This window comes from Podarcis gaigeae (assembly GCF_964106915.1).
Source record: "Podarcis gaigeae genome assembly, chromosome: 1".
Lineage (NCBI taxonomy): Eukaryota > Metazoa > Chordata > Lepidosauria > Squamata > Lacertidae > Podarcis > Podarcis gaigeae.
The window spans coordinates 15420831-15445407 of record NC_139678.1 but is presented as its reverse complement, the minus strand read 5'-3'; the positions used below and the strand labels follow the sequence as shown (position 1 = coordinate 15445407).

Below are 24577 nucleotides of genomic sequence, written 5' to 3'. Positions count from 1 at the left end.
TTGTGTTTGAGGCGATAGATGATATGGGAATTTTGTCTGAAGCTGCTTTTCCATGCATGCAAATCACCACTTGCTGCTGCAGCTCTTGAGTAGTGAATCTGCATATGTGCACTTTCTCTTCAAAGGAAGGAGAGGGAAGTGCTTTTGCATATTTCTGTGTACTCAATATGTTCCGATGCTCATAGTGATGGAGGAACTTCAGACAAATGTTTGCACTTGTTTCTCATCTGAATTGTGTGGGTACAAGACTCTCTCTTCATGCATGTGTGCATATGTGTTTTCTTTTAGTAATATTTATCAACTGCAACATGGATGCAAGCAAGAAAGCAGATCCCCCGGTGTCAGTGGAACTGGTCCAAAAGGCAAATCCCGACCGCAGCCCAGTGCCATCCATTTATGTGCCCGAACAAGGTGGCTACAAAGAGAAATTTGTGAATGCAGTGGAGGACAAGTACAAATGCGAAAAGTGCCACCTCATACTGTGCAATCCAAAGCAGACAGAATGTGGGCATCGGTATTGCGAGACCTGTATGAATGCTTTGCTAAGGTTGGTGTTTCTTGGTATTGTTTCAATGGGGTAAAACGGTACTGAAGGCAAAGTGCTGGCTTTCTAACCTAAATCCTTTCGTGGTCAAGTTCTAGGCATGAAGTAACTTTGCATGTTGAATATATATATGCATAAAGTAAAGAGCAAACACCTGGACTAGTTTCATATCTAGCAATCCACAAATGAGCTCACCAGTCATTTTTTAATTGGGTCAAGGTGGGCTCCCCTGTGACCTCACTCTGGACTTCACAGGCATTCCAGAAAATAGTGCTCCATGTGACACCAGGTATGAGATTCTGCCCCCCACCTCACTTAGGGGAACCATACATTTTGGTTGACCGTGAAGGCCAACAAAACTCCTTTGCTCCTTAGTTAGTGCTTGATACATGTTACTGAGAGAAAGAGAGAGAGAAGATAGACTGGATAGGTCAGACCATGGTAGACCATGAGACTCTTAATTACAGGGTTGTGGGTTCAAGTCTCACATTAGGCAAAAAAATCCTGCATTGCAAGGGGTTGGACTAGATGACTCTCATGGTCCCTTCCAACACTACAATTCTGTGGTTCTATGACAGACAGATAGTTGGAAAGTATGGGATTATATTTTCCCCAAAGACCAAAGAAAGAGTTTTGAAACACCTGAGAGAGTAGCTAATTTTAAACTGCATCTCTTGTAAGTTGATGCTGATAACATTACCATAAATTATTTGCCGGTTCAGAAATAGTCCAGAGAAACGAAGGAGTTGACATTTTCGTATTTTGCCGGATAGATATGAAACATCCACGTCAACAATTATATAGCTGTAGAAGAAAACAGGGAAGTGAAGAAGTCACCAAGCCCTAGGGCCTTCCTAGTGGCTCTGAGCTTTTGGAATGATGGGCTGCAATATTGTTTTAGGCAGCTGTTAATTGCTCGCTACTGCTGTTAAGCTCATTGTGCAGCACCTAGGTTTCTTGTCCTTCTTGATGCATCACTGTAAATATGCAGGCATCAGAAACAAATCTTACTGAGTCCTACAAAAGTGCTGTTTTATTGCAAATATAGGATAAAGTCTAGTTCTTTCTTCCTGGATATATGTATAATGGAATCATAGGGTTGGAAGGGAACTCAAAGGCCCATCCAGTCCAATCCCTTCAATGCAGGATATATTAGAGATGAAAGTTGTTTGTGTATATTGGGTGTGTGGCACTGTGGTCTAAACCGCAGAGCCTGGGGCTTGCCGATCAGAAGATCAGTGGTTCGAATCCCCGCAACAGGGTGAGCTCCCACTGTTCAGTCCCTGCTCCTGCCAACCTAGCAGTTCGAAAGCACATCAAAGTGCAAGTGGATAAATAGGTACCACTCCGGCGGGAAGGTAAACAGCATTTCCGTTTGCTACTCTGGTTCACCAGAAGCGGCTTAGTCATGCTGGCCACATGACCCGGAAGCTGTAAGCCGGCTCCCTTGGCCAGTAAAGCGAGATGAGCACCGCAACCCGAGAGTCGTTCGCGACTGGACTTAACGGTCAGGGGTCCCTTTACATACACACACACACACACACACACAATTTCCGTAGTAGAATGCTGTCATCTCACGCTGTTAACAGCTGATAAGAGGGAGGCAAAATAATTAATAATAATTAGATGAGGTAAAGTGAAAGATGGGGGTGGGGGAAGGTTCCTGGTATGATGAAATCAACTTGGGAAGAATGAGACTTGTAATCCAAAATGCTAAGTTGGTGGGCATCTACTTCCCTAAGATGTTTAGATATGTGATTGAATGTTAATTGTGTTTTCTGTGTTGTACCAAGCAAATGGCCTTCTGAAAGTGTGTGTGTGTTTGTGTGTGTGAATGAAATAATAATATGAATTTCAAATAACCTGAAAGCTGCAAAGAGTAAATGGCTTTGTGGTGTTTCGCTGCTCGTGCATTGTTGTTTGCATACCATTACCCCTTTCTGTATAATTCTTCTAGAATCATTGTTTGCAGCGATTGTGTGGGCTCCGCTTCCATCTCCAACTCCCGACTGTTAAAATGAATGGAGAGCGTGCCACCGCATTGGGTTTGGAGCTGTGGGTGGAAAGCAATTCCATTCTCGGTTCTCGTGTACTTGTTAGAATATAACGATTATGCCGTGGAGCCTTTAGCACTCTCTCTCTCTGGGTCATCTGAGGATAGAGAGACAAGAACCACTGAAGACAGCCCAGTGAAGATTACTGCTCAGTATGCAGCAGTAGTTTAAAAGAGCAAACAGAATGCTTGAGTGCGTTCAATAAGGACTAGGAGACAATAGCACAGTATCAGATGAATGGTATTTGTTCTAATGCAGAACACAAGTTTCCTGCATTATCCTCATCTCAAAGGGACGGAAAATTAGAGAGGAAAGAAATGAAGAGAGTCAGTGGAGATCGTAGAACTGTAGAAGGGACCCTGAGGGTCATCTAGTCCAACCCCCTGCAACACAGGAATTTCAACTAAAGCATCCATGACAGATGGCCATCCAACCTCTGCTTAGAAACCTCCAAGGAAGGAGAACCCACCACCTTCTGAAGGAGTCCGTTCTGCTGTCTTAAGAGCTCTTACCATCTGAAAGTACTTCCTGAGGTTTAGTTGGAATTTGCTTTCTTGTAACTTGGTTCATTGGTTCAGGTCCCATCCTCCGGAGCAGGAGAAAACTAGTTTGCTCCATCTTCCATTTGACAGCCCTTTAGCTATTTGAAAATGGCTATCACATCTCATCTTAAGTCTCCTCTTACCCAGGTTAAACATACCCACCTCCTTCAACCGCTCTTCATAAGGCTTGGTTTCCAGACCCTTGATCATCTTGGTAGCCCTCCTCTGCACATGCTCCAACTTGTCAACATCCTTCTTAAATTGTGGTGCCCAGAACTGGACACCAGGTGTGGTCTGACCAGGTCAGAACAGAGTGGGACTATTCCCTTGATCTGGACACTGTACTTCTGTTGATGTAGCCTAGAATAGCGGGTGGCGCTGTGGGTTAAACCACAGAGCCTAGGACTTGCCGATCAGAAGGTCAGCAGTTCAAATCCCCGCGAAGGGGTGAGCTCCCGTTGCTCGGTCCCTTCTCCTGCCAACCTAGCAGTTTGAAAGCATGTCAAAGTGCAAGTAGATATAGGTACCGCTCCGGCGGAAAGGTAAACGGCTTTTCCGTGCGCTGCTCTGGTTCGCCAGAAGCGGCTTAGTCATGCTGGCCACATGACCCGGAAGCTGTACGCCAACTCCCTCGGCCAATAAAGTGAGATGAGCACCGCCACCCCAGGGTCGGTCACGACTGGACCTAATGGTCAGGGGTCCCTTTACCTTTAGAATAGCATTAGCTTTCTTTTTGCTGCTGCATCACTGTGTTAACTCATGTTAAGCTTGTGGGCCTACTAAGACGTTAGGAAGTATGTTGCTGTTAGCATGACAGCATTTAAAAGATGAGGATTAAATTGACTAGAGTAATCAAGGGCTACAATTGAAGTAGCTAATATAGGTGATGCAAGGGCACCGTCTAGAACAGCAATTGCCGCCGCATTTTGCACAACTGAATTGCTAGCATCCTACTCATCCATTGAGCGGCAGACAATCTGGGCTGAAACTTTAGCACACATACAGATTATGCACTGGAGCTTTGGAGAAGAGCAGAGATGTTGGACCTCTTTGGGAGATGCCAGCAGGTACCCTTAGGAAGGTTTACCCCCCAACTTTATCGCTGTGCTAGCACTGTGCATGTCCAGCTGTCAGGGGGGCATAGTGAGCTCTACGGGAGTGGACCCCCCTCCATGCATGAAGAACGGTGTGTGCACACAGTGTGTCTGAAGGCATCAGCTGAGAAGCAACCTTATCTCCCAGCATTGTTGCTGTCAGTAAGAAAGGAAGCTTTCACTCTCTTATGCTCTTAAGGTAATCTTGTTGCATCAAAGCCGACAACTGATTGTGAATGGAGCATTGCAATAGCATTATGATGCTTTTGCAAGAGCTTTGGCTCAGTGTTGCAGGTAGACAGTCTTACGGCGCAAGTAGGTTTTTTTTTTTTTAAAAAAAACTGTTTATAGCCATGCTTTTAAAAGTTGACCCGGAACAGTAAGCTTGCTACATCATTAATAAAGTTATGGTTTCCCATTTTTAAAATATAGAATTTTAGAGATGGAAGGGGACCCTTTGCAATGCAGGAATATGCAGCTGTCCCATGCGGGGATCGAACCTGCAGCCTTGGTGCTATCAGTACCACGCTCTAATCAACTGAGCTGTCCAGGCATTTAATGCCATAAACTTTTGTCATAGCCGTAAATAGTATAACCCAGCCTCCTCCGACCTGGTGTCCTCCAGTTGTTTAGGACTACAACTTCCATCATCCCTGACTGAGAAGCACCTGGTTAAGGGAAGCTGGCACAACCTCTCTTGGGAACACTTAACCTTGTTGGTAAAGAGAATGCAGACCTGGTGTCTTTGCTGAGCTAATAATAATAATAATAATAATAATAATAATTATTATTATTATTATTATTATTTATACCCTGATCTCCCCTTCCAAAGCTGGGCTCAGGGTGGCTAACACCAATAAAATCACAGTAAAAACATAATAGGGGGAACAAGAAAACCAATTTAAAATACAGGTTAAAATGCAATTTCAAATGCAGCATCATTTTAAAAGTAGCCGATAAATCAAGACCATAAGGGGAGGGTAACATAAGGGTCAGACTGAGTCCAAACCAAAGGCTGGGTGGAACAGCTCTGTCTTGCAGGCCCTGGGGAAAAATATCAAGTCCTGCAGGTCCCTAGTCTCTTGTGACAGAGCTTTCCACTAAGTCGGGGCCAGTACTGAAAAGGCCCTGGCCCTAGTTGAGACCAATCTAACCACCTTGCAACCTGGGACCTCCAAAATGTTGTCATTTGTGGACCTTAAGGTCCTCCCTGGGGCATACCAGGAGATTAATACCAGGAGATTCATGCAGATTAAACAAAACAAACAAACAAAAAGGAAGGGGAAATAATAAAATTCTGCTTGAAGGAAAGGTGCTCTGAACATCACAGGTCTGGGCCCAGGCTTGCGCTGAGCAGAGCTCTCCTTGTCCTGGATGGATGGGATGTGAGGCTGAGTCCTTTTCTTCCTTGTAGCCCCCTGAGATGCTCAGCCCAGAGGGTTGAGGGGGTCGTAGAATCATAGAACTGTGGAGTTGGAAGGGACCCCGAGAGTCATCTAGTCCAACCACCTGCAATGCAGGAATCTCAGCTAAAGCATCCATGATGGACAGCCATCCAACCTCTGCTTAAAAACCTCCAAGGAAGGAGAGTCCACCACCTCTCCTGGGAGACTATTTTCTGGAACAGCATAGGTGCTTGTGCTGGGGGTTGCAGTGGAAAGGGGAAACCAATAGAAATTGCCACTCTGCTCCCTTTCACTAGTGGGAAGCCTCTGTTGGATCAATGTTTCCTTTGCCCTTTCATACAGGAGAAAGTTTTGGATTCAACTTATAAGGTGCATTTTGATTTGATTGTTTGTATTCTGCCTGCTTTTTGTGTGTATGTGTGTCATTTAACCTCTGTGACCAGTGCGGTCCCAAACTTTGCCTAGTTTTCTTTTTTTCCCCTTTTAAATGTACTGACCTCTGTTTAAATTTATTGTCAACATATATGAAATGCTACATGTATGCAAACAAAGTTTTGGTGTAAGATCAGTTGTTGTTGTTGTTTTTCTTTTCTAGCTCTGCAATTCCAAAATGTACAGCATGTCAAGAAACAATAGTGAAAGATAAGGTATAGTTCCATCTCCCCACCCCCTCCCCAAAAAACCAAAAACGAACCACCTTATTGTGCATCTTAAACCAGGTTGCTTTGCTTATCTCAGACAAGGAATTGGCCTTTACTTTCTGCAGTGTAAATGCATTTCTAGCTTTCTTTCTCTTGCTCCAGAATTTTTCATGAGTGCAGTTCTTGTATGGGTTGTCCTTTTCAAAAACAGGGCCCACCTGACCCCCAGGAAACAGGTAGAGCAGGATTCTTATAGCTGATCTTCTGACTCCTGATAGCAGACAGCTAATGATGAACTGTCTCGCCATTCACACATAACTGCAGTTCTTCCCTGAGGAATCAGCCGAGGTGCGTGTAGCCAACAATCCATAACAGGCGGATAGAGATGTAGTTATCTTGCACAAGTTCTGTTATAACAAGGCAAGCATGACAAGATAGTTCTGCAGTAGGGAGTTTGCAAACAATACACCACAGGTAGCTAACATGGTGTCCTCCAGATGCTGTTAGACTGCAACTACCATCAGCCCCAGCCAGTGGAGACGATGGCCAAGGATGATGGGAGTTGTAGTCCCACAACTTCTGGAGAACCCCACCACATTGGCTACCCCTGCAGTTCTCCCCAAGAACATAGGAGCTAGTAGCGTTGAGGATCATGGGTTGTATTCACAAGAGTGCTATGGGGAATGTTTCATCAGTGCAATGATTTCTCTTCATGCCTCAGAATGTTCTTCACCCCATTCACTCCCTAAACCTATTGTGGAGGTTCCCACAACACACTGGAGCAGATTTGGGGGTTGTGGGGGAAAGAGGAGGGGGGAGAGGAGGAAGTCCCTTGGCACAAGTGGAAATCGTTTTGCTTGTGCAGTTGAATAGAGCCTCATGGATGTGGCTCCATGCAAGAAAGGGAAGCTGTAGAAGGTTTATAGAGTCATGGTCAATTCACCAGAGAAGCAGATAGTTGCCCTATGGCAGCATCAATGTGGTTAAAAACTAGAATGACTTGTCTCTTCACATTTTACTAGTGTGGAGTTTGTCCAGTCCCCATGGGGGAAAGTAGATGAAGTTGCATCCAGCGATGAAAGATCAGGTATTCCTCTCAAGTACAAGTATTGACTCGTCTTGTAGCAAAGCCAGCAGGTGATGCTTGGCAGCGATCATCTGATGGAGATTTGTCACTAGGCAAAAGTTGGCGGGATGGTTGAGGCTGTCATGAAAACCCTGCTTCTGGTCCTGCTGCACCAGTTAGTGGCTCTGCGTTGACACTCAAGCTGGGCAGGTGCATCTGCTGAAGGAAAACACGCAGGGCATGTCCCAGAAGCCCTAGAAGGTTAGGTGCTCCCTATGCAGAAAGTGTGCTGGTGCGCATTGTCCCTGATCAGGAGACACGTAGCTGTGGTGTAATCTGCTTTGATTCGTAAGGACAGCTCCTCTGCTGCTACTGGGATGAGGCTAATGAATGACAGGCAGGTAGGAACTCGAGCCTTAACGATACATACAGCCAGGTAGTCAACAGCATGCGGTCTCTGAGAATAATGCTGCATTCCGCAGTCCCAGAGAGGTGCAGTCATGCAGATAGAGGCTAACAAAGGGCTGTGGAGACGTGGGCTGCTGATGAAGTTCACTTGAAGGCGAATCAAATCGGAGGGATGCTGAGGAGCATGCGGACAGCGCAGAAGGAGTAGAAGAAAGCCTGCTGTGCAAATAAAGCATTCATAGCAGAAGGCTAGATGTTGTGGTATGGATCACAGACCCAAACGCCCCTTGCGAAGGCAGCACGCTCCAGGATTGAAGCCAGGTTACAAGGCTACAGGTTTTTTGGAGCAAGTCTGCACAGCAGGGGTAGGGAGCAATTTTGGCCCCTAGAGCTGCCTTTGCTCATGGTCAGGCTTCTGGGGACCAGATGCCAGTGGCATGTGGGGCCAGACTTAAAGCTGCATGCAACTCTTGACGATTGTGCAAAAGCCAGAGGTTTTGTAGACACGCATACCTGCCTCCCATCATGGCAAGCAAAAAACTTTGTTGACATTTTAGTCAGGCAAGAGCACTCCAGGAAGGCACTAAGCAAGGCTGGTGACAGGTGAGACCCCCAAGGACCAGATGGAGATGCAAGGAGGGCCACATTTTAAGGTTCCTCTCACCTTACAGCATACACTTTGTGCTAGAACTTGTTGGGAACCCAGATCATTCAGGGAAAAGCAGTTATGTACCCAGAAAATGTGGCGCCTATGTTGTTGAGTGCATTTCAACTGTATGTGCTTTACGCCAAGGGTTGCGAAGTGTAGAGCACAGGGGCTTTGGCTGGGACTGCCTCTGTAATGAGCACCAAGTCATAGGCCAGATGTCAAGGCCACCAGTGGCCACTAGGTGTTGAAGTAGGTTGGTGGTTCATGCCCACCCAGGGACACCCATCGTAGGTGTCAAGGCCACCTGTACCAAAGAAGATGCCCACATTGAGCCCATAAAATGTAGAGGATGCGAGGTTCCAAGGCTGAGTCCGGGTCCTAGAGCGACCACTAATGAGAAGACAGGAGATACTGAAGCTTGAACACCCTTTGTCCAGAGAACACGCAATGCCAAGGATAGAGTTGGATATCAGGGGCAAAGGATGGGACTTGCCACTGAAACCATCATTGCTGAGAAATGTTAGGTACTGAAATTGGAATGTAAACAGAGAAACTTTGCATTAAAAAAACCCCAATAACTGAGACTTGAGCTGGGATTCAAACCTGTCAGGACAGAGAGAGGCTAGATATTGGGACTAGCACTAGGCATGAGTTGGTGCTGAGGAACCGTAGGACCAGAATACAAGTCAAACATCAAGACTGCCAGTTTAGAGAAACACTCTAGGTACCAAGGCATGTGCTTGGCTACTGAGACTTCCAGATCCAAGGGATGCCAGGTGTTTAGGCTTGAACTGGATTCGGCCAAGAAATGCTCTAGGTACTACAGCTTTAGCAGGATACTGAGACTGTTCATACGAAGGTAATCCTGGTATCCAGACCGGAGCTGGGCACCAAGACTGCAGTAGTTGTATTTGAAACATGCAGGGTAGGAGAAAGGACGGCTGTCGATACCACCCCCATGCCTCCGTTGCACTGTTGTGAGAATTGGGTCATTTGAAAACCCAGCAGGACTGAATCCTTAAAACCAGGTGGTCTATGAATCAGTGTCAAGATCAAGGCTTTATGGTCAATGATCTGTGATCAAGACCAGTGTAGGATCAGAGGTAGGTGGCACAAGGCACACCTCACATTCCAAAACCATACCCAAGCAAGTTAATACAAGCACCTGGGCCAAATGTTGGACACTTAGGGAGGCTATAACAATAGCATTGACGTCAGACTGGGCATTGGTCCAGAGAATCGAAGGTGCCTGCTCAAGGGCAATTAATGCCCATAGAGGCACATAAACGTGAATCCCAACATAATGCAGGAAAATGGCGAAACACAAGGTGAGCAACAGCTCAGGGAGGCCCTGTTGCTCAAGCAAATATCCACTAAGGCAGCTATCCCTCTTGTACTCTGCCATCCTCAGGAGCAGCCAAAGGCCAGTCTGGAATTTTCTTCCTCAAGAAGCTGTAGAGAGATGACTTGCCACATGGAGCAGTGGTCAGCAGTTGTTGACGACATCATCCAGGAAGACTCCTCCTACTTCCTTATTGGAGTGGAGGGCGGGAAGGGAGGTGGGAATTGATAATGCGTCACCATGCCAAAGCTAGTTGAGCTGGAGGCTTCTTAGAAGTGTTGACTCTTCTCCAGTGCATAGTAAAGACAAATCTTAACTGTTGTTTTGTGGTTGTTTTCATATTTCTTCACTCCATCATGGGTTTGGCCACCTGATCCCTTCTCTCATTCTCTGTTCCTTTGCTGCTACTGCAGCTGAGCTTGTTGCATTTTGGCTACAGAGCGTTTTTGGTGCACACTCTTCACTGTCCTATTGCGTTTCTCTCCTCCCTGGTTGCTCATGGCAGATTTCTATAACCCAGTGTAGGCTTTTGTTTCATCATAAAGCCGATTTCCTTTCCCACGGGCCATCTGTCCTATCTTCAGATGTTCTAAACTTGGGTCTGTGTGGTCTGCAGAAAAGAGAGTTGGGTGTTTGCTGGGCCACAAGAAGTATAGTGTGTTCTGCCACCTGTGATGGGGTAGACACTGGTTCTCTCCAGGTGTCATCAGCCCAAGCCTCAACTCCAACCTGTGTTGGGAGGCATATGTAGAGAGGACCATATCAGTGACCTGTGATCTCATTTTGTCTGTGCATACACCACAATAAACCTGTGGCCATCATATTGGTCAGAAGGAATGAATGCTCATTGACTTCACTCAGGCTCTCTTGGCTCCATGGTGCCTAGAAAACTGTCTGGGTGATTCAAAATCAGTTAATTTTGTTTATTTATTATATACCACCCTTCATTCTAAAATCTCAGGGCGGTCCACAGATTAAAATACAAGATAAAAGCAGGTTTACTGGTGTATGTAGTCTAGCCTTCCCAATCTGGTGCCCTGCAGATGTTGTTCAACTCCCATCAGCCCCAACCAGCAATGGCCCATTGGTCAGGGATGATGGGAATTGTAGTCCCTTTGGAAGGGTGCCAGTTGGGCTGATGTGGTCTGTGGTCTGCCACTTCATTATCCCCGCAAAAGGTTAGGTGAGGAATAACACGGTCAAATAATGTAGATCACTTCAGAACCTTCTTCCCCAGTTTTTGTGATGTTGTGGCTGTTCAGTGTCTTCAGTCTAAGAGGCTTCTTCATGGCTGGGCTTTTTAAAGTATAAATCTGTACCAGCTGAGGATATGAAAGGTTACCTACAGAGAATATTCAGTAGCAATCTTCTGATTTAATTTGGAATAGCCAGTCATGCTCTCCCCTTCGATTCATTGGGATGCCAGCTAAAAAATTTGTAGCTCTTCATTCACGTTGCTTTGCACAAAACCAAGAGCAAACCTGCTTGTGTCCTAGCTTTTTGTACTCGTGCGCCTGCTAATAAAAAAGGCAAATTATCTGAGCTGAGAAACAAGTGTTCTAAAAGTGTAGACAACCTTCAGACTTGTATTCATAGCACAGCAGAAGAACATGATATAAATAAAAAAGAGCTCTTTCCCAGGCTACATTGGACATTGCAGCAACACTGTTGTCTTGCTGTGCATGCAGAAATCAGGATGTTTTCATTGTGCTGATTGATAGCCTGTTGGCACGAGGTGACAACAGCAGCACCCGTGCTCAAAACTGGTGTTAGCCGATATTGTTCTCAAGAAATTGCTCTGAAAACAATTTTCCTCGTTTCATGCGAATCTCTGTGTGTCTTTATATAGCTGTTAAAAAGCTGGCCTTTTAGTCAGCCACTTACAATCATGCAGCAGAGCTGCAATAGTGTGAAGACTTGGACCACTGCTATAACCATCTGTTAAATGTCTCTTAATTCTAGATATTTAAAGATAATTGCTGTCGGAGGGAGCTTCTTGCCCTTCAGATATTCTGCAGGAATGAAAATAAAGGTTGCAGAGAACAATTGACCTTGGGACAGTTGCTTGTAAGTAGTTGGAATATCTTGCAATTACTCCCCCCTCCCCCCCAGTTTACAGAATGGTGTGGTCTGTGTTCTGTGGTCAACTAACTAAAGTTCCCCTGCAGCTGCGTTCGCACATTTAGGTAAGCTAAGGTTTCTCAGTTATGCACTTTAATACCCACGAGCTGCCCAGGTGCTCCTGCATCACCCCTCCCCTGGTGCAAGTGGGAGAAATGAAAAAGGAAGTTGCATCTAAGAATGGCTTCCCATTACATCTCGTTTATTTCTCCTTAATAAGGCAGGGTTGCTACTCAACCTTAAGCCGTGGTTTGATATTGACTTAAGCCATGGTTAGTCAATAGGCTTAGCAGATCCTAGCCTGTTAGGGAGGAGCCAACCACAGTCCTGAGTTTGGATGCGATGGGAAGCTAGTTTTTAACTGCAGCTGCTTGTTTTGCTTCCTGGCTCATGCACAAGGAGGGAGTGATTGGGCAGCATGTGCAAGCGTGCCGTTCATCCAAGGCAAACTACGGCACGCCAGAAACCTTGGCTTATTGTGATGTGCAAACATGTCCACCCTATTAACCAAAACGAGGGAACGAATGTTGGAAAGCAGAGCGGTGAATGACCTCTAGACTACGAAACCTCGAATATCATTCCCTGTTGAAAACATTAAGGGTGGATTTTGAGACCTCAAAAAAACAGACCAAGCATCTTTCTCTTGCTTTTCCCAACACTTACTCCCCCTCCTTTTTCTCTCCTGGTCCAGCCCTCAGTCAGGTCACACTCCAGTCACTGTTTGTGACCTGTCAGATCAAAACCAAAGCACCAGAATAAAGTGACTATCTGGCAGGGGGTGTTGTAAACCAGCTCCTAATGCAATGTGAGAAAAGGCACTGGTTATCCAAGCATCGTTGGCAGAACCTACATTTTCATCTGCATCTATTGGAATTGCTTTTTCGACTTTTTGATTGTTTTATTGCTTGTATGATTACCATCCTGAGCTCCCTTGGGAGGAAAGATGGGGCATTTAATTCATTAAATGTGTGTGAAAAGGAAGCGTTTGGAACGGTGGGTAGAGGAGGCAAGGTGTTTGGAACTGTGCCGTTAGGATTTGTGTGGTCACGAAAGATGTCAGGTACCAATATTTTGCTTTTTTGAACAAAGCTGGGAAACATCCTTACCTTTTCTAGGTGCTACTTTGGTAAGATTTAGGAGTTCGCCTCAAAGGTACCAACCACCACTTCTTCAAAAGTCATATTTAAAGCTTTTCTGGGTGGCAACCGCAGGTGTGTAGGTAGCCAGGTGTCTTGAGATTTTTCCAGCTTTGTGCTGGTTAGTTACCGTATTTTTCGCTCTATAAGATGCACTTTTTCCCTCCTAAAAAGTAAGGGGTTATGCGTCTTATGGAGCGAATGCAGGCTGCGCGGCTATCCCAGAAGCCAGAAAAGCAAGAGGCTATCCCAGAAGCCAGATCCCTCTTGCTGTTCTGGCTTCTGGGATTCAGAATATTTTTTTTCTTGTTTTCCTCCTCCAAAAACTAGGTGCGTCTTATCGTCTGGTGCATCTTATAGAGCGAAAAATACACTATATTTGCACTTAATCTGAAACGAGGGAAAGGGTTGATTTTGAGAAAGAGTGGTGCTATCTCTCTTTAAGTTAACTTGGTAAGATTCACCTGTTAATGGCTAAAGTGAGAAAATGTGAAACCCAAAAGTGTACATGACCGCCTGGTACATGTTTGCTTCAGACCCACCTGAGAAATGACTGTCTGTTTGAAGAGCTTCCATGCCCTCGGGCTGATTGTAAGGAGAAAATACTGCGAAGAGACTTGCCAGACCACGTAGAGAAGACCTGTAAATATCGGGAAACAACGTGTAAATACTGTAAAAACCAAGTCCCAATGATTATGATACAGGTGAGTGTTGCTTTTCACTAAAATAGTTCATTGCTAAAAGTTGCCATTGCTTTTTCAACTTCTGTATAGCAGGAACTTTAAAAAGGGTTCTTGTTTTTTTAACGGTAGGGAGGCATTTGGACCCACAAATGGTGCTGTAGTATAGAAGCTGTGATCTCTGCTTAGAATCTAATCTGATCCACAGTGAATGGGACACTGTGCCCAGTGCAGGAAGCCACCTCTTCTCTTTACTGAAGAAACATTTTAAGCTGATCAAAAGGAGACCTGCTCTTAATTAACAGCTGATCCTTGGAGGCGCCTCTTGTTTTGGTCACAAGATAAACCCATCCATGTTTTATCATATCAGGCAGCCTTCCAGTGACATTCTGAAAATGAAAGAAAGCAAACAATTCTCTCTGCCCTTTCGGAAGGGGTTTTTTTTTTGGTGGGGAGGGAAGGGAATCAAAGTTATGCAAACAAGATCTTTAAATATCTTTTGTTCTGCTAGCTAGAACTCAAGGATTCATAGACTGCATGCATCGCAGAGTTGGAAATCCCCTTTGTAGCTCAAGAACTAACAAACCGATTTTCCATAGCTTTCCAGAGCCTGGCGACTTTTGCACTGGTTCCTAATTTTTCCGTTTTGTCAACTTGTTTTATTGTCTCTTATATTTCAAATGCTTTGCTTTATGCTTCATGCCCTGGTATCTGCACTGATGACCAGTGTAATAGAAGCCTGTTAATTAATCAGTTAGTTTAACTTCATTATACACCTTTAGGCACCAGGCAAAATACATTTCCTCTTTAACCAGGTGTTTGGTTGTTTGACATCCAGTGCCCTTTTAAAATGTGTTAGGGATTATAGGGTTGTTGTTGTTGTTCTTGTTTTCATTATGTATTTTGTGTTTTTATATTGTTATTTTATATTGTGAACTCCCCTGAGACCTGAGGGTATAGGGTAGAATAAATAATAATAATAATAATAATAATAATAATAATAATAATAATAATAATAAATAAAATAAAATAAACTTAACAACACAGAGAATTGTGAATTCACGGTGTCAGCCCCCACCCCCATGTGCATGTCTGATATTTATTTATTTATTTATTTATTTATTTATTTATTTATAGATTTCATATATCACCTAATCACAACTGTGTCTAAGGAATGCAATACAATGAAAATTAAAATGGTTTAAAACTATAACATTGGAATTGCAGCTGTATAGTCTGAAATCCATGCAGTTAATATTTTATGGAGTTGGGGGGGGGGAGAGAGAAGTTGTAGGGAAGAAATCTAATAGTGGTGATGATGATGATAGCATTTGGGGACCCGAGGTTGAAGAGTGTGCTACAGCTGGAAGCAAGGGTTTTTAGTTTATTTACGTTAATAATTCGTTTTAAAATAATGTGCACCCTTGTGAATTATATCAGAAAGGAAATAAGTGTGTTGATGCTCTAAGTGTGACTTTAGTAACGAGGGTTGCATGACTTCATAAACACCGCTATATGTCTCCGAAGATCAGAGTCTTGAGATGTAAATTACGAAGGAGAGACGTGCTGGTTCTTTAATGTCCTCCTGCGAAAATTATTAATGGACTTTCAAGTGTGTGATTTTCCCTTTCTTCCGCTTAGAAACATGAAGATGCAGACTGCCCTTGCGTCATGGTCACGTGTCCTCATAAATGTAGCGTTTCAGCGCTCCTGAGAAAAGAGGTAAGAGATCATATTGCACAGCCATTCATGAAAATGAAAGAATGAAGAATAGCCTGTCATATTACTCTGCTTAGAATGTTGTTCTTAGTAATAATGTGCGAGAAGCAGCTCTAGTGTGCTTTTGCATATTTTTTTTGGTAAAAAGGAAACAAACCTTTGTAATGTTATAAAGAAATCTCTATAGACTTCTCTGATTTTGTAATGCAAATTCCGCTTCCCCCTCTCCTAAATTTTTGGCGTTGATCCCATCTATTTTCTCATCGCTTCAGTCATAGTTAGAGCTAAATTCAAAATGCTTACTGCAGGTATCAAAGAGGAATTTCTCGGCACCGTGTAACCTTTGCATCATCTAGGTGGTGTTCGTATTCTGAATTTAAGTTGTAGTTTTAAATGCTTTAAAAGTTGTTTTTTTTAAAAAAAAAACACCCTAAAATAATTTGAATAAGAGTTCATAATATGTAGTCTTGCAGTCTGCTTCTCCAACGTTGAGGCTGGATTTTGTTTTGTTTTTTACAAAAGACCCAGTTTTTAAAAATGTTTTGTGTAGTACCCAACAAAGCAGTTCCGTTAGCACAAGGATTTCTGTGAGTACAAATCCCTGCTCTCTACGCTCTCTGTGCACCTCTGCGCTCTCCCCATATATCTGTTCTGGATGGTTGGGAGAAGCCCTGAAATGGATTTAGGGGGTTGGGGATGGGAAGTTCCTTTATGCAACCAGAAGTCTTTGCACCAGTAGGACTGTTGGCGTATGGCATGTACCAAACGTGTGCAGCTCCCCAGTTTGTGCTGGAAGAAATTCAGTCGGACTCCCAGCTTTTCAGTCAGTTCAGTCCTTTACTGACCAGGTCCAAAGCTTTAAGGCAGTTTCAATACTCTATATGCTTCCACTAGATCCGTAGTAGAAGGTGCAGGCTTCAAATGCAAAGCAAGCATAACTCACAACATACATCCAGCACAGAGTTCAGTATCAATCTGGCAGATCTTTCTTGCAGCAAAGCAAGAAGGCAATGCATGGCCCCCTCTTAATATACCCAAGAACGACCACACTTTTGCCAGGTCACTTTGACCTTCAAACACTAATTACAAGACCTGCAGGTGCAAGATAAGGGAAACATGGACACCAGATTTTCAACAGCAATTGAAAGAACCCCAACAAGAACTACCTCATTGTAGCGCATCCAGACGCTTATCACCAATTAATAATGTGGCGGACTCACCCCGCTAACTGCCCCCTATTAAATATAGCGTGCACACCTCACCGTACATCAATTAATACAGAGTTTTGCAAATTTATCACGGGGTCGGGAGGGCGGGGTGGACTTGTGTGAGGGAAAACTTAATGATTTAGAGTCCCAGTCAGGAGTTGATCAAACAAACAAGGAAAGTGTATTCAACAAAGAGAAGTTAACTTATTACTAGAAGTGGGCAGAAAAGATGTCACGGGCTTAAATACACTAGTATAGGCACAGCTCTTCTTAAACCTTAGCTGCTATTAATCAGCTGGTAAGATGCTTAAATCACTTTCTGCTACTTAGCTATGGCAGGCGGTTCCATTAAATACTTTTATTGCAACATCTTCCTTCACAGATTTATTACCCTGGTTCATGAGCGAGGGGCACTGTCCCCCACTTACCCACTCACTTAATCTCACTCCTGAGGTATTTCATAATAGCATAACAGACCCAGGGAATCACCTCACCCCTTGTTACTGGGTTGGGAGTTTTGGACCTAGAAGAAGTCTCCCTTCCTGGCTAGAAAGAGATGCCGCTAGCCTGAATTCCCACAGGTTCTCCCTCTCCCAGTTCAGTCACAACCCTCCCAGGACACTCCTGTCTGTATTCCTTTCCCAGACCCTCTAAGCAGTGAGTCTCTGTCCTCTCGCTATGGATAGTCTCCTCAGTGTGGATGTTTAACTGAACTCAGGACCAGTTCTCCCTCAGTCTCATTCCCATCTCAAAACAAGCCCTGTCCATCTTCTCAAATCCGGCCCTATCTCTCCTCTTAAATCAAGCCCTATCTCTCAACCTAAACCCTGTCTAACATCTCAAATCAAGCCCTGTCACATAACCTGAACCTTAGCCCTCTCTAACTCTCTCCCTCTGAAACCGCTCCTTTTATTCTCTCTCTCAAAGTGCTGCTCCTCCCCCTTGTGTGACTAGCCGACTCTGTAGCCAATCAGAGAGAGGCTCTGGTACTCTGGTGGAGTTTCAGGGGAACTGCACCACCAGATTGGTCTGGCTCGGCCGGCCGTCACAACCACCCTTTGCATTTGATATTGTGTACGCACAGACATCTCCCGCTACACTTAATTTGACCTGTGGATTTTTTTTTGTCACTGGGAACAAAACTTATGCACTGGCAATTTAACTTTAAAGAGGTGATCCAGCTCCTGTAACCATCATTTTCAAGTATAGCGTTAAGAGTGACTTCATTACACAGTCTTTAGGATAAACATCTAGCTGCAGAAAGTAAGAATGAACATCCTATGGGATTGCAGGGTAAAACTGGAAGATGTGGAAGAGGTAGAGCAGCTATTGCCTGTTGTCCGTTGCTTCTCCCCTGCAACACTGTCCAGCCATTTTTTCCTTGCCCGTGCCCTACCATGTCCAAAACTGAAAACAAACTGCGGGGAAGGAAGGCCCTAGCAGAAAATCTCTGGGAGCAACCCATATTCTGCCCTTCAGTTCTCATTTGACATTTTCGTACGAACACATAAATGCACCTCACATCATCCACATTTATGGAAATACATCGACCAGCGTCATGTGTTGTTCCACATTAGTTTATTGGTATTAAATAGGGGGGGGGGATAGTATTTGTGATGGTCTGGTAAGGCATACTATTTAGCTGTCTGTATGGATCAATGATGTTAACTTTCTTATGAGATAACATCCTTAAGCCTGTTGACTAATGGTCCACTGACATGGAAGTTGAGACCCTAGAAGATGCTAACTTAGCGTCATGCTAAGCTGATTGTTCCGTCAACACAAGAATTTCACTTGCCAGATGGAACCATCTCCCCTGTTTCTCCCCTGCATGCTGTTCTGAGGTTCTCCTGAGCTGATTTGGGGGGAGTTCAAATGAGAGGGAAGTCTTGTTGTGCCAGATTCTGTTGAATCTGACCCTAGAGTCAAGAGCACCCCAAGAATGCTCAGTATTGATATCGGGACATACTAATAGACATCAATATTTTAGCACAACAACACGACCGACAGAGGTGATTTTGTCAAACTGGGGGAGCAGGCCTGTCATAAGTCAAAGTGTGTGTGCTGAGCAGAGGTCGGGAGCAGAGAGAGAGAGAAAGAGAGCATATACCATATTTTTTGCTCTATAAGACTCACTTTTTCCCTCCTAAAAAGTAAGGGGAAATGTGTGTGCGTCTTATGGAGCGAATGCAGGCTGCGCAGCTATCCCAGAAGCCAGAACAGCAAGAGGGATTGCTGCTTTTGCTGCGCAGCGATCCCTCTTGCTGTTCTGGCTTCTGAGATTCAGAATATTTTTTTTCTTGTTTTCCTCCTCCAAAAACTAGGTGCGTCTTGTGGTCTGGTGCGTCTTATAGAGCGAAAAATACGGTAATTAATGCCTGCTCTCTCATGAGTAATATACTACGAAACGACAGGTTTCAGTCCCGCCCCCCAAAATGGTGGGGAACAGTCCCACAGGAATCTCTGAACGTGAGGAGCATGGTCATTATTATTGATGTGCTGTGGAGCCACCTTTTCCATCCACAGGCGAGTCTGGTGCAAAGATTATATGAGCTGATTGAACTTCCTGCGAGCTGTCCTGGTTTGGGCTGTATAGACTGTGCACAGACAATGTAGTGAACTTGGAAAGGTAAATTGCAGTTTAATAAAGCAACCTGAGGTAATGCCCCAGATCAGGTGATCTGAACTTTTGAGGCCACACAATATTTGTGGTCAGCACCAACTCCCAAGGGATGTTTTGGAGGCAAAACGAACCAAAGCTAACCAGCTCTGGATGTGGTCAGTGGCCTGTTGGGAATAATATTTGTGATGCCTTGGTTTCCATGACGGAAGAAAGGTGGGGTATAAATGTAAGAGGAATGAATCCATCAGTTCCATCTCCTAAAGAGTTTTCAGGATTAGACCTTCAGTAAATTCCTAGATTATTTTTGTGATAATAGGGACACATCATCTGCTGTTTCTCCTGCTTTTCTCTCACACCATGTGCTACAAACCTCAAACAAAAAGCTGGCTATTTAGGCCTTCTTATTAGCTGCAAGGATGGGCCGAGGAGTGAGGCGGTTTGGAGATTGTACATGATAGGTCAGACTTGGGTCTCCAGCTGTTTTTGGACTCCAGTTCCCATCATCCCTGACACCTGGTCCTGCTAGCTAGGGATGATGGGAGTTGTAGTCCAAAACCAGCTGGAGACCCAAGTTTGGTATACCCTGCCCTAGGCTCTGGAATAGGCAATATTAGGACCACGAAAGGTCCTAAAGCAGATGTAGGGAACAGGAAACATGGTTCTCCAGAAGTTCTTGGACTCCAGCTCCCACCATCCCCAGGCAGCATGGCCAGTGGTTGGGGATTATGGAAGTGGTAGTCTAGCAACGCATGTCCAAAAACATTTCATGGAAACTTACGGACCTTTGCTTCCTTTATTATTTATCCATTTCCTTGCTGTCTTCTGTTTTGATCTTAGCTGCTGACCTCTCAGCCAAAACTAGCTGAAATCCCAGGGTGCTTATATATGCTGAGTGTGAAAGATCCTTTCTCTACTTTAAGTAACTCTTATTTCTGCCTGCTGCTTCTGTAAATATAAAACCCATGTTTCTTTATTGAAAATGTATATGTCCGTTTCATGCAATATTTGTTCTAAGTCTCTGTCATTCTGTTCTTTATTCTTATCACTGGAATTTTGCATGACACGTTTCGGGAAGAGGAAAAAACCCGTTCCGAATTAAAAACAGTTTCGGAGAGGGCAGGAGGGAGGGTGTGTGTGCTTTATTAATACAGTGAAACTGCTGTCGAGAGTGGCTGCTCCGCGGACCATGATAACTTTGAGAAATTAGTCTCTCATCAGAATCAAAATTACGCGGGAAGCGTGCAGAGGTCCTTGTCGAATCAGGTTGCAGTAGCCACCCGAAGAGGTTTCACTGTAAATGTGTCACTTTTGTATATCTTACTGGAATGTTCTTGTGATTACATGTGTATATGTATACCCCTAAAGTACAACTGGAGGTAATATATGAGCACATGCTTTTAAAGCAAGCAAGAAAACAAAAACAAAACCAAGCCACACAATGCACAAACCTGCATTATGTGCCCAATATACTTATGAACCGTATTGTGCATACATTTTTTTCCGTTCAAAAAAGAAAGAAAGAAAGAAAGAAAGAAAGAAAAAAACTCACATTTTTTTCCCGTTACAGTTGAATGCACATTTGTCAGAATGTATTAATGCCCCAAGCACCTGTAGTTTTAAGCGTTATGGCTGCATTTTTCAGGTCAGTATATAATGATTTATATACTTGATTGAAAGTCTACAATAAGAAAACTTAATATTTATTGATAGCTCTCTCGACTGGGCTTGATGTCTCTCGTTATCCGCTAAGAGAAAGGCACCCAGTGGCTTGAGTGATTTTGAAGTTATGTATTGGGTGATGATCAGTTTACCTGCCATAGAAATTTAAATGTGTAAACGTGTTTCTAGGAACCACAGTGTGTCAGGGTTCCAGTACTCTGTTGCTTAACATAATAGATACATTGCATTTGGAATTCGAAAGGCACAGTTTGCCCCTCAAGAAAGCAGACTGCAATTACTTAAGTTGTTTCCACAAAACTTACTACTTTTCTGCAATGAAACTTTTAGCTCTTAATACTGCTTGTGCCCAATAAAATCTACGGAAGGCTTAACCTGCTATAAGCTGCTGTCCTGCAATTTCTGCCTTGGTGCGTTTAAACAGGGTATATGTGGAGGTTTAGTGAGTGTCCTTTAAGGAGTTAAAAATGTGTCAGCCTAGGCCGGGGTACCCAGTGTGGCCAGTGGCCCCCAAACATCTGCTGGATTCTGGGCTGGGGGAAGTTGAGCCTGGTTCTTCATACCTACAACGAGTAGGTTTATTGTCCAACCCTTGGCATGCGCAAAAGAAGCCATCAAGAATGAGTGTGGAAGACGGTGAACTTCAAAATGAGACTTTTTGCCAGGTAGATCAATTCTTCCTTTCCTGCCATGCCTCTTGTCTTAGCTCTCCAGTGAAACCCATCGACGGTTGGACATTAGTGGGAAGTGCTCAGTCTAATATAAATTGCCCGTTTCTTGTTCCTTTGGAGGAAATGTGTCGGGACAAGGATATAAAGAGACATTCTGCAGACCTGCAGTTTATTGCTTTTTTAGTTTAAAATTTTAAACCCTCTTTAGCCCAAATGTGAGCCCCAAAACTCACAGGTATCCCAAAATTAGTGAGATTTGCAGGTGGTTTTTGGGTGGTGAGTAGCTGTGTCCTAATCCCCTATAGAGCTACAGTTCTCAATATTCTTTTAAACTGGGTTATATATCTGTAGTAGGGACGCGGGTGGCACTGTGGGTTAAACCACAGAGCCTAGGACTTGCCGATCAGAAGGTCGGCGGTTCAAATCCCCGCGACGGGGTGAGCTCCCGTTGCTTGGTCCCTGCTGCTGCCAACCTAGCAGTTCGAAAGCACGTCAAAGTGTAAGTAGATAAATAGGTACCGCTCCAGCGGGAAGGTAAACGGTGTTTCTGTGCGCTGCTCTGCTTCGCCAGAAGCGGCTTAGTCATGCTGGCCACATGACCCGGAAGCTGTACACCAGCTCCCTCGGTCAATAAAGCGAGGTGAGTGCCGCAACCCCAGAGTCGGTCACAACTGGACCTAATGGTCAGGGGTCCCTTTACCTTTTCCTTTATATATCTGTAGCACAGACAGGCCATAAGAGCAGTGAGGAGCAACAGGGCTGGGACCGTGATCTTTTCTTTACTTACCTGGGAGCAAGCTCCATTGAATTTAATACGACTTACTCCTGAGTAGGCTTGATTAGGATTACACTGTGAAGAAACCTCCAAGGGGTTCTTAACACCTGGGAAACAAAGCATTCAACAGTTTGCACACAAACACAATTGCTCTCAGCGGTAGAAATAGTTTGTCTTGTTGGCACTGCTTTCTGTTCCCTTATCACCAATCACTATTTTTATGTTCCGTGTTTCTGTGCGTATGTAGATATATATTTTACTGGAATACCTATTACAGTATACAGAACATGTACATTGGAAATCGCAGAAATATTAAACTTGCATCTTAATTTACGCACGTTTAAAAGGTTAATTTACACAAACCTTTTTTGCACGGTGTCTCATCCCCTAAAGGGGCTGAAACAAGCAGATGTACATACTCCACATATTACTTGTTTTCTGTGTAATTGTATGTAGTAGTTATTCATACTGATGTGTGTGTTTGTAAGGATCACATATTTTCTGATCACCTAAAAGCGTTAAGCAGAGCATTTTGGAAACTGTCTAAAATGGGAAATTTCACTCTGTTGAAGCAGTACTGCCATTTCTAGGGTTGATGAATTAAATTTTAATCTTTCAATCTGCTCCCCACCCCCACCCCACAAACATCTTGTTCTCTTTTTACTCAGTGGACTGGCTTGGGCGTCATGCTAAATCATAGCTAAGCATTATGAGAATAAGCCTCAGTGAACCCGGAGCTCCTGTGTCTGTTTTCTATTTTACTATAGTTTAGTGTGCCATTTGAACCTTGACAACCTGCAGTTAATCTTAACTGTGGTTAGTGGAAACAAACCAACTTCAAACCATAGTTTATTATTTTAACTATGGTTTAATCATAGTTAAAATTAAACCAAAGTTTAGAGTTGAAAAAACACTAAACTACAACACACATTTTTCTTTTTTTTTTTAAAGTGGTCTAGATAAGTTTTTCTTTTAAAAGCTGCTGTTAATATAGAACTATAGAACAGAAGTGGTAGCTTCCAGACTCCTTGCACCTGCATTAGAGGAGGGAAAGGGGAAGGGCAGGACTCACTGAAGCTTGTCCTTGCGACACTAAACTATGGTTTAGCATTATATCCAAATGCAGCCAATGAGCATTTCCATCTATAAAAGCATCAAATCCTGTTGGTTTACTTTCTCTAGTTTCCTGGGTAGACAATCCACCAAGTTCTGCTCCTGTGGAATTAACCCTTTAGGCCAATGAGTGAAGACGTACCGGGGCTTCAGAACAGGTTGTGAGCAATGGTTTGCAGCAGCAGAACTAGACCTGTGTCCCGCTGGCAACAGGAGAGAGCAGAAGGCATATTTCTTTTCACAGTTTTTCCACCATTCTCCCTCTCTCTGCCTCACACTTCCTTCCTTTCCCTGGGAACGTGATAACCATAGAGTAGAAAAGGCAAGTAAAATAAAATAAAATAGAGCATGTAGATTCGAAAGGTAATTGTTGGCTAATTCGTTGCTTAAAAAATGGGCATTGTGCTAAACTGCTGCTTGGGAAGGCAGGTTGCAAATTGCCACTTGCTGGGGAGCAAATAAAAACTGCCCCCTGGCAAGCTTGCGTTGTTGTGCGCCCCCCCCCCCCCAGACACAGTGAAGCCAGACTGTGTGGACATCTGTGATTCGCTTCCAATCTTAAAGGTTTGAGGAGAGAACAGACCAAAGGCCTATCAGTTCAGCATCCTGTTTTTTATGGTGGCTAGCTAGACACATCTGGGAAGTAGGACATGAAGGGAGCAGCCTTTTCCCTAGGGCTGCCATACAGAAACATGCTGTTTCTGATCCAGGATGTATCACACAGCCTTTGACAGCCTCATCTTCTGTGAACTGGTCTAATCCTCCTTGTAAAAGCAGCATCGTAAGCATCTCGCAGCAGCAAATCCCAAGGATGCTGTTCGAGAAGAAACTGTTTTGACCTGGATCTCCTGCCAATCACCCGCACTGGATGACCTTGGGTTCCAGTGTTAGAAGCACTCTCTCCAGACCACACCATGCTTAACGGTGGAAGAGAGAGCCCAGCAACCCAGGGTCTGTGCCCCTTAGAGAATGGCCCCCACAGCTCCAGGGTTCTGAGTCTTCAGGAAAGATTTAGGTTTTACAAGTGCTTCTTTAGCTGTGGGTCCTCAGATGTCATTGTACCACATTTCCCATTATCTCCACTCAACTTAGCCCAGCGTTCAGGGAT

General features: G+C 44.1%; 1 protein-coding gene across 4 annotated transcripts in view; it reads left to right on the top strand.

Moving 5' to 3' along the window:
• Positions 1-24577, top strand: part of TRAF3 (TNF receptor associated factor 3) — a 94930-nt gene that overhangs the window by 49563 nt on the left and 20790 nt on the right. For all 4 annotated transcript variants that reach the window (XM_083734848.1, XM_083734847.1, XM_083734846.1 and 1 more), the window contains 6 exons: positions 289-547; positions 6236-6287; positions 11709-11813; positions 13540-13707; positions 15325-15405; positions 20801-20875. In XM_083734848.1, coding sequence (XP_083590974.1) covers positions 309-547; positions 6236-6287; positions 11709-11813; positions 13540-13707; positions 15325-15405; positions 20801-20875 — 720 coding nt within the window. In that variant the 5' untranslated portion in view covers positions 289-308. The remainder of the gene's footprint in view (positions 1-288; positions 548-6235; positions 6288-11708; positions 11814-13539; positions 13708-15324; positions 15406-20800; positions 20876-24577) is intronic.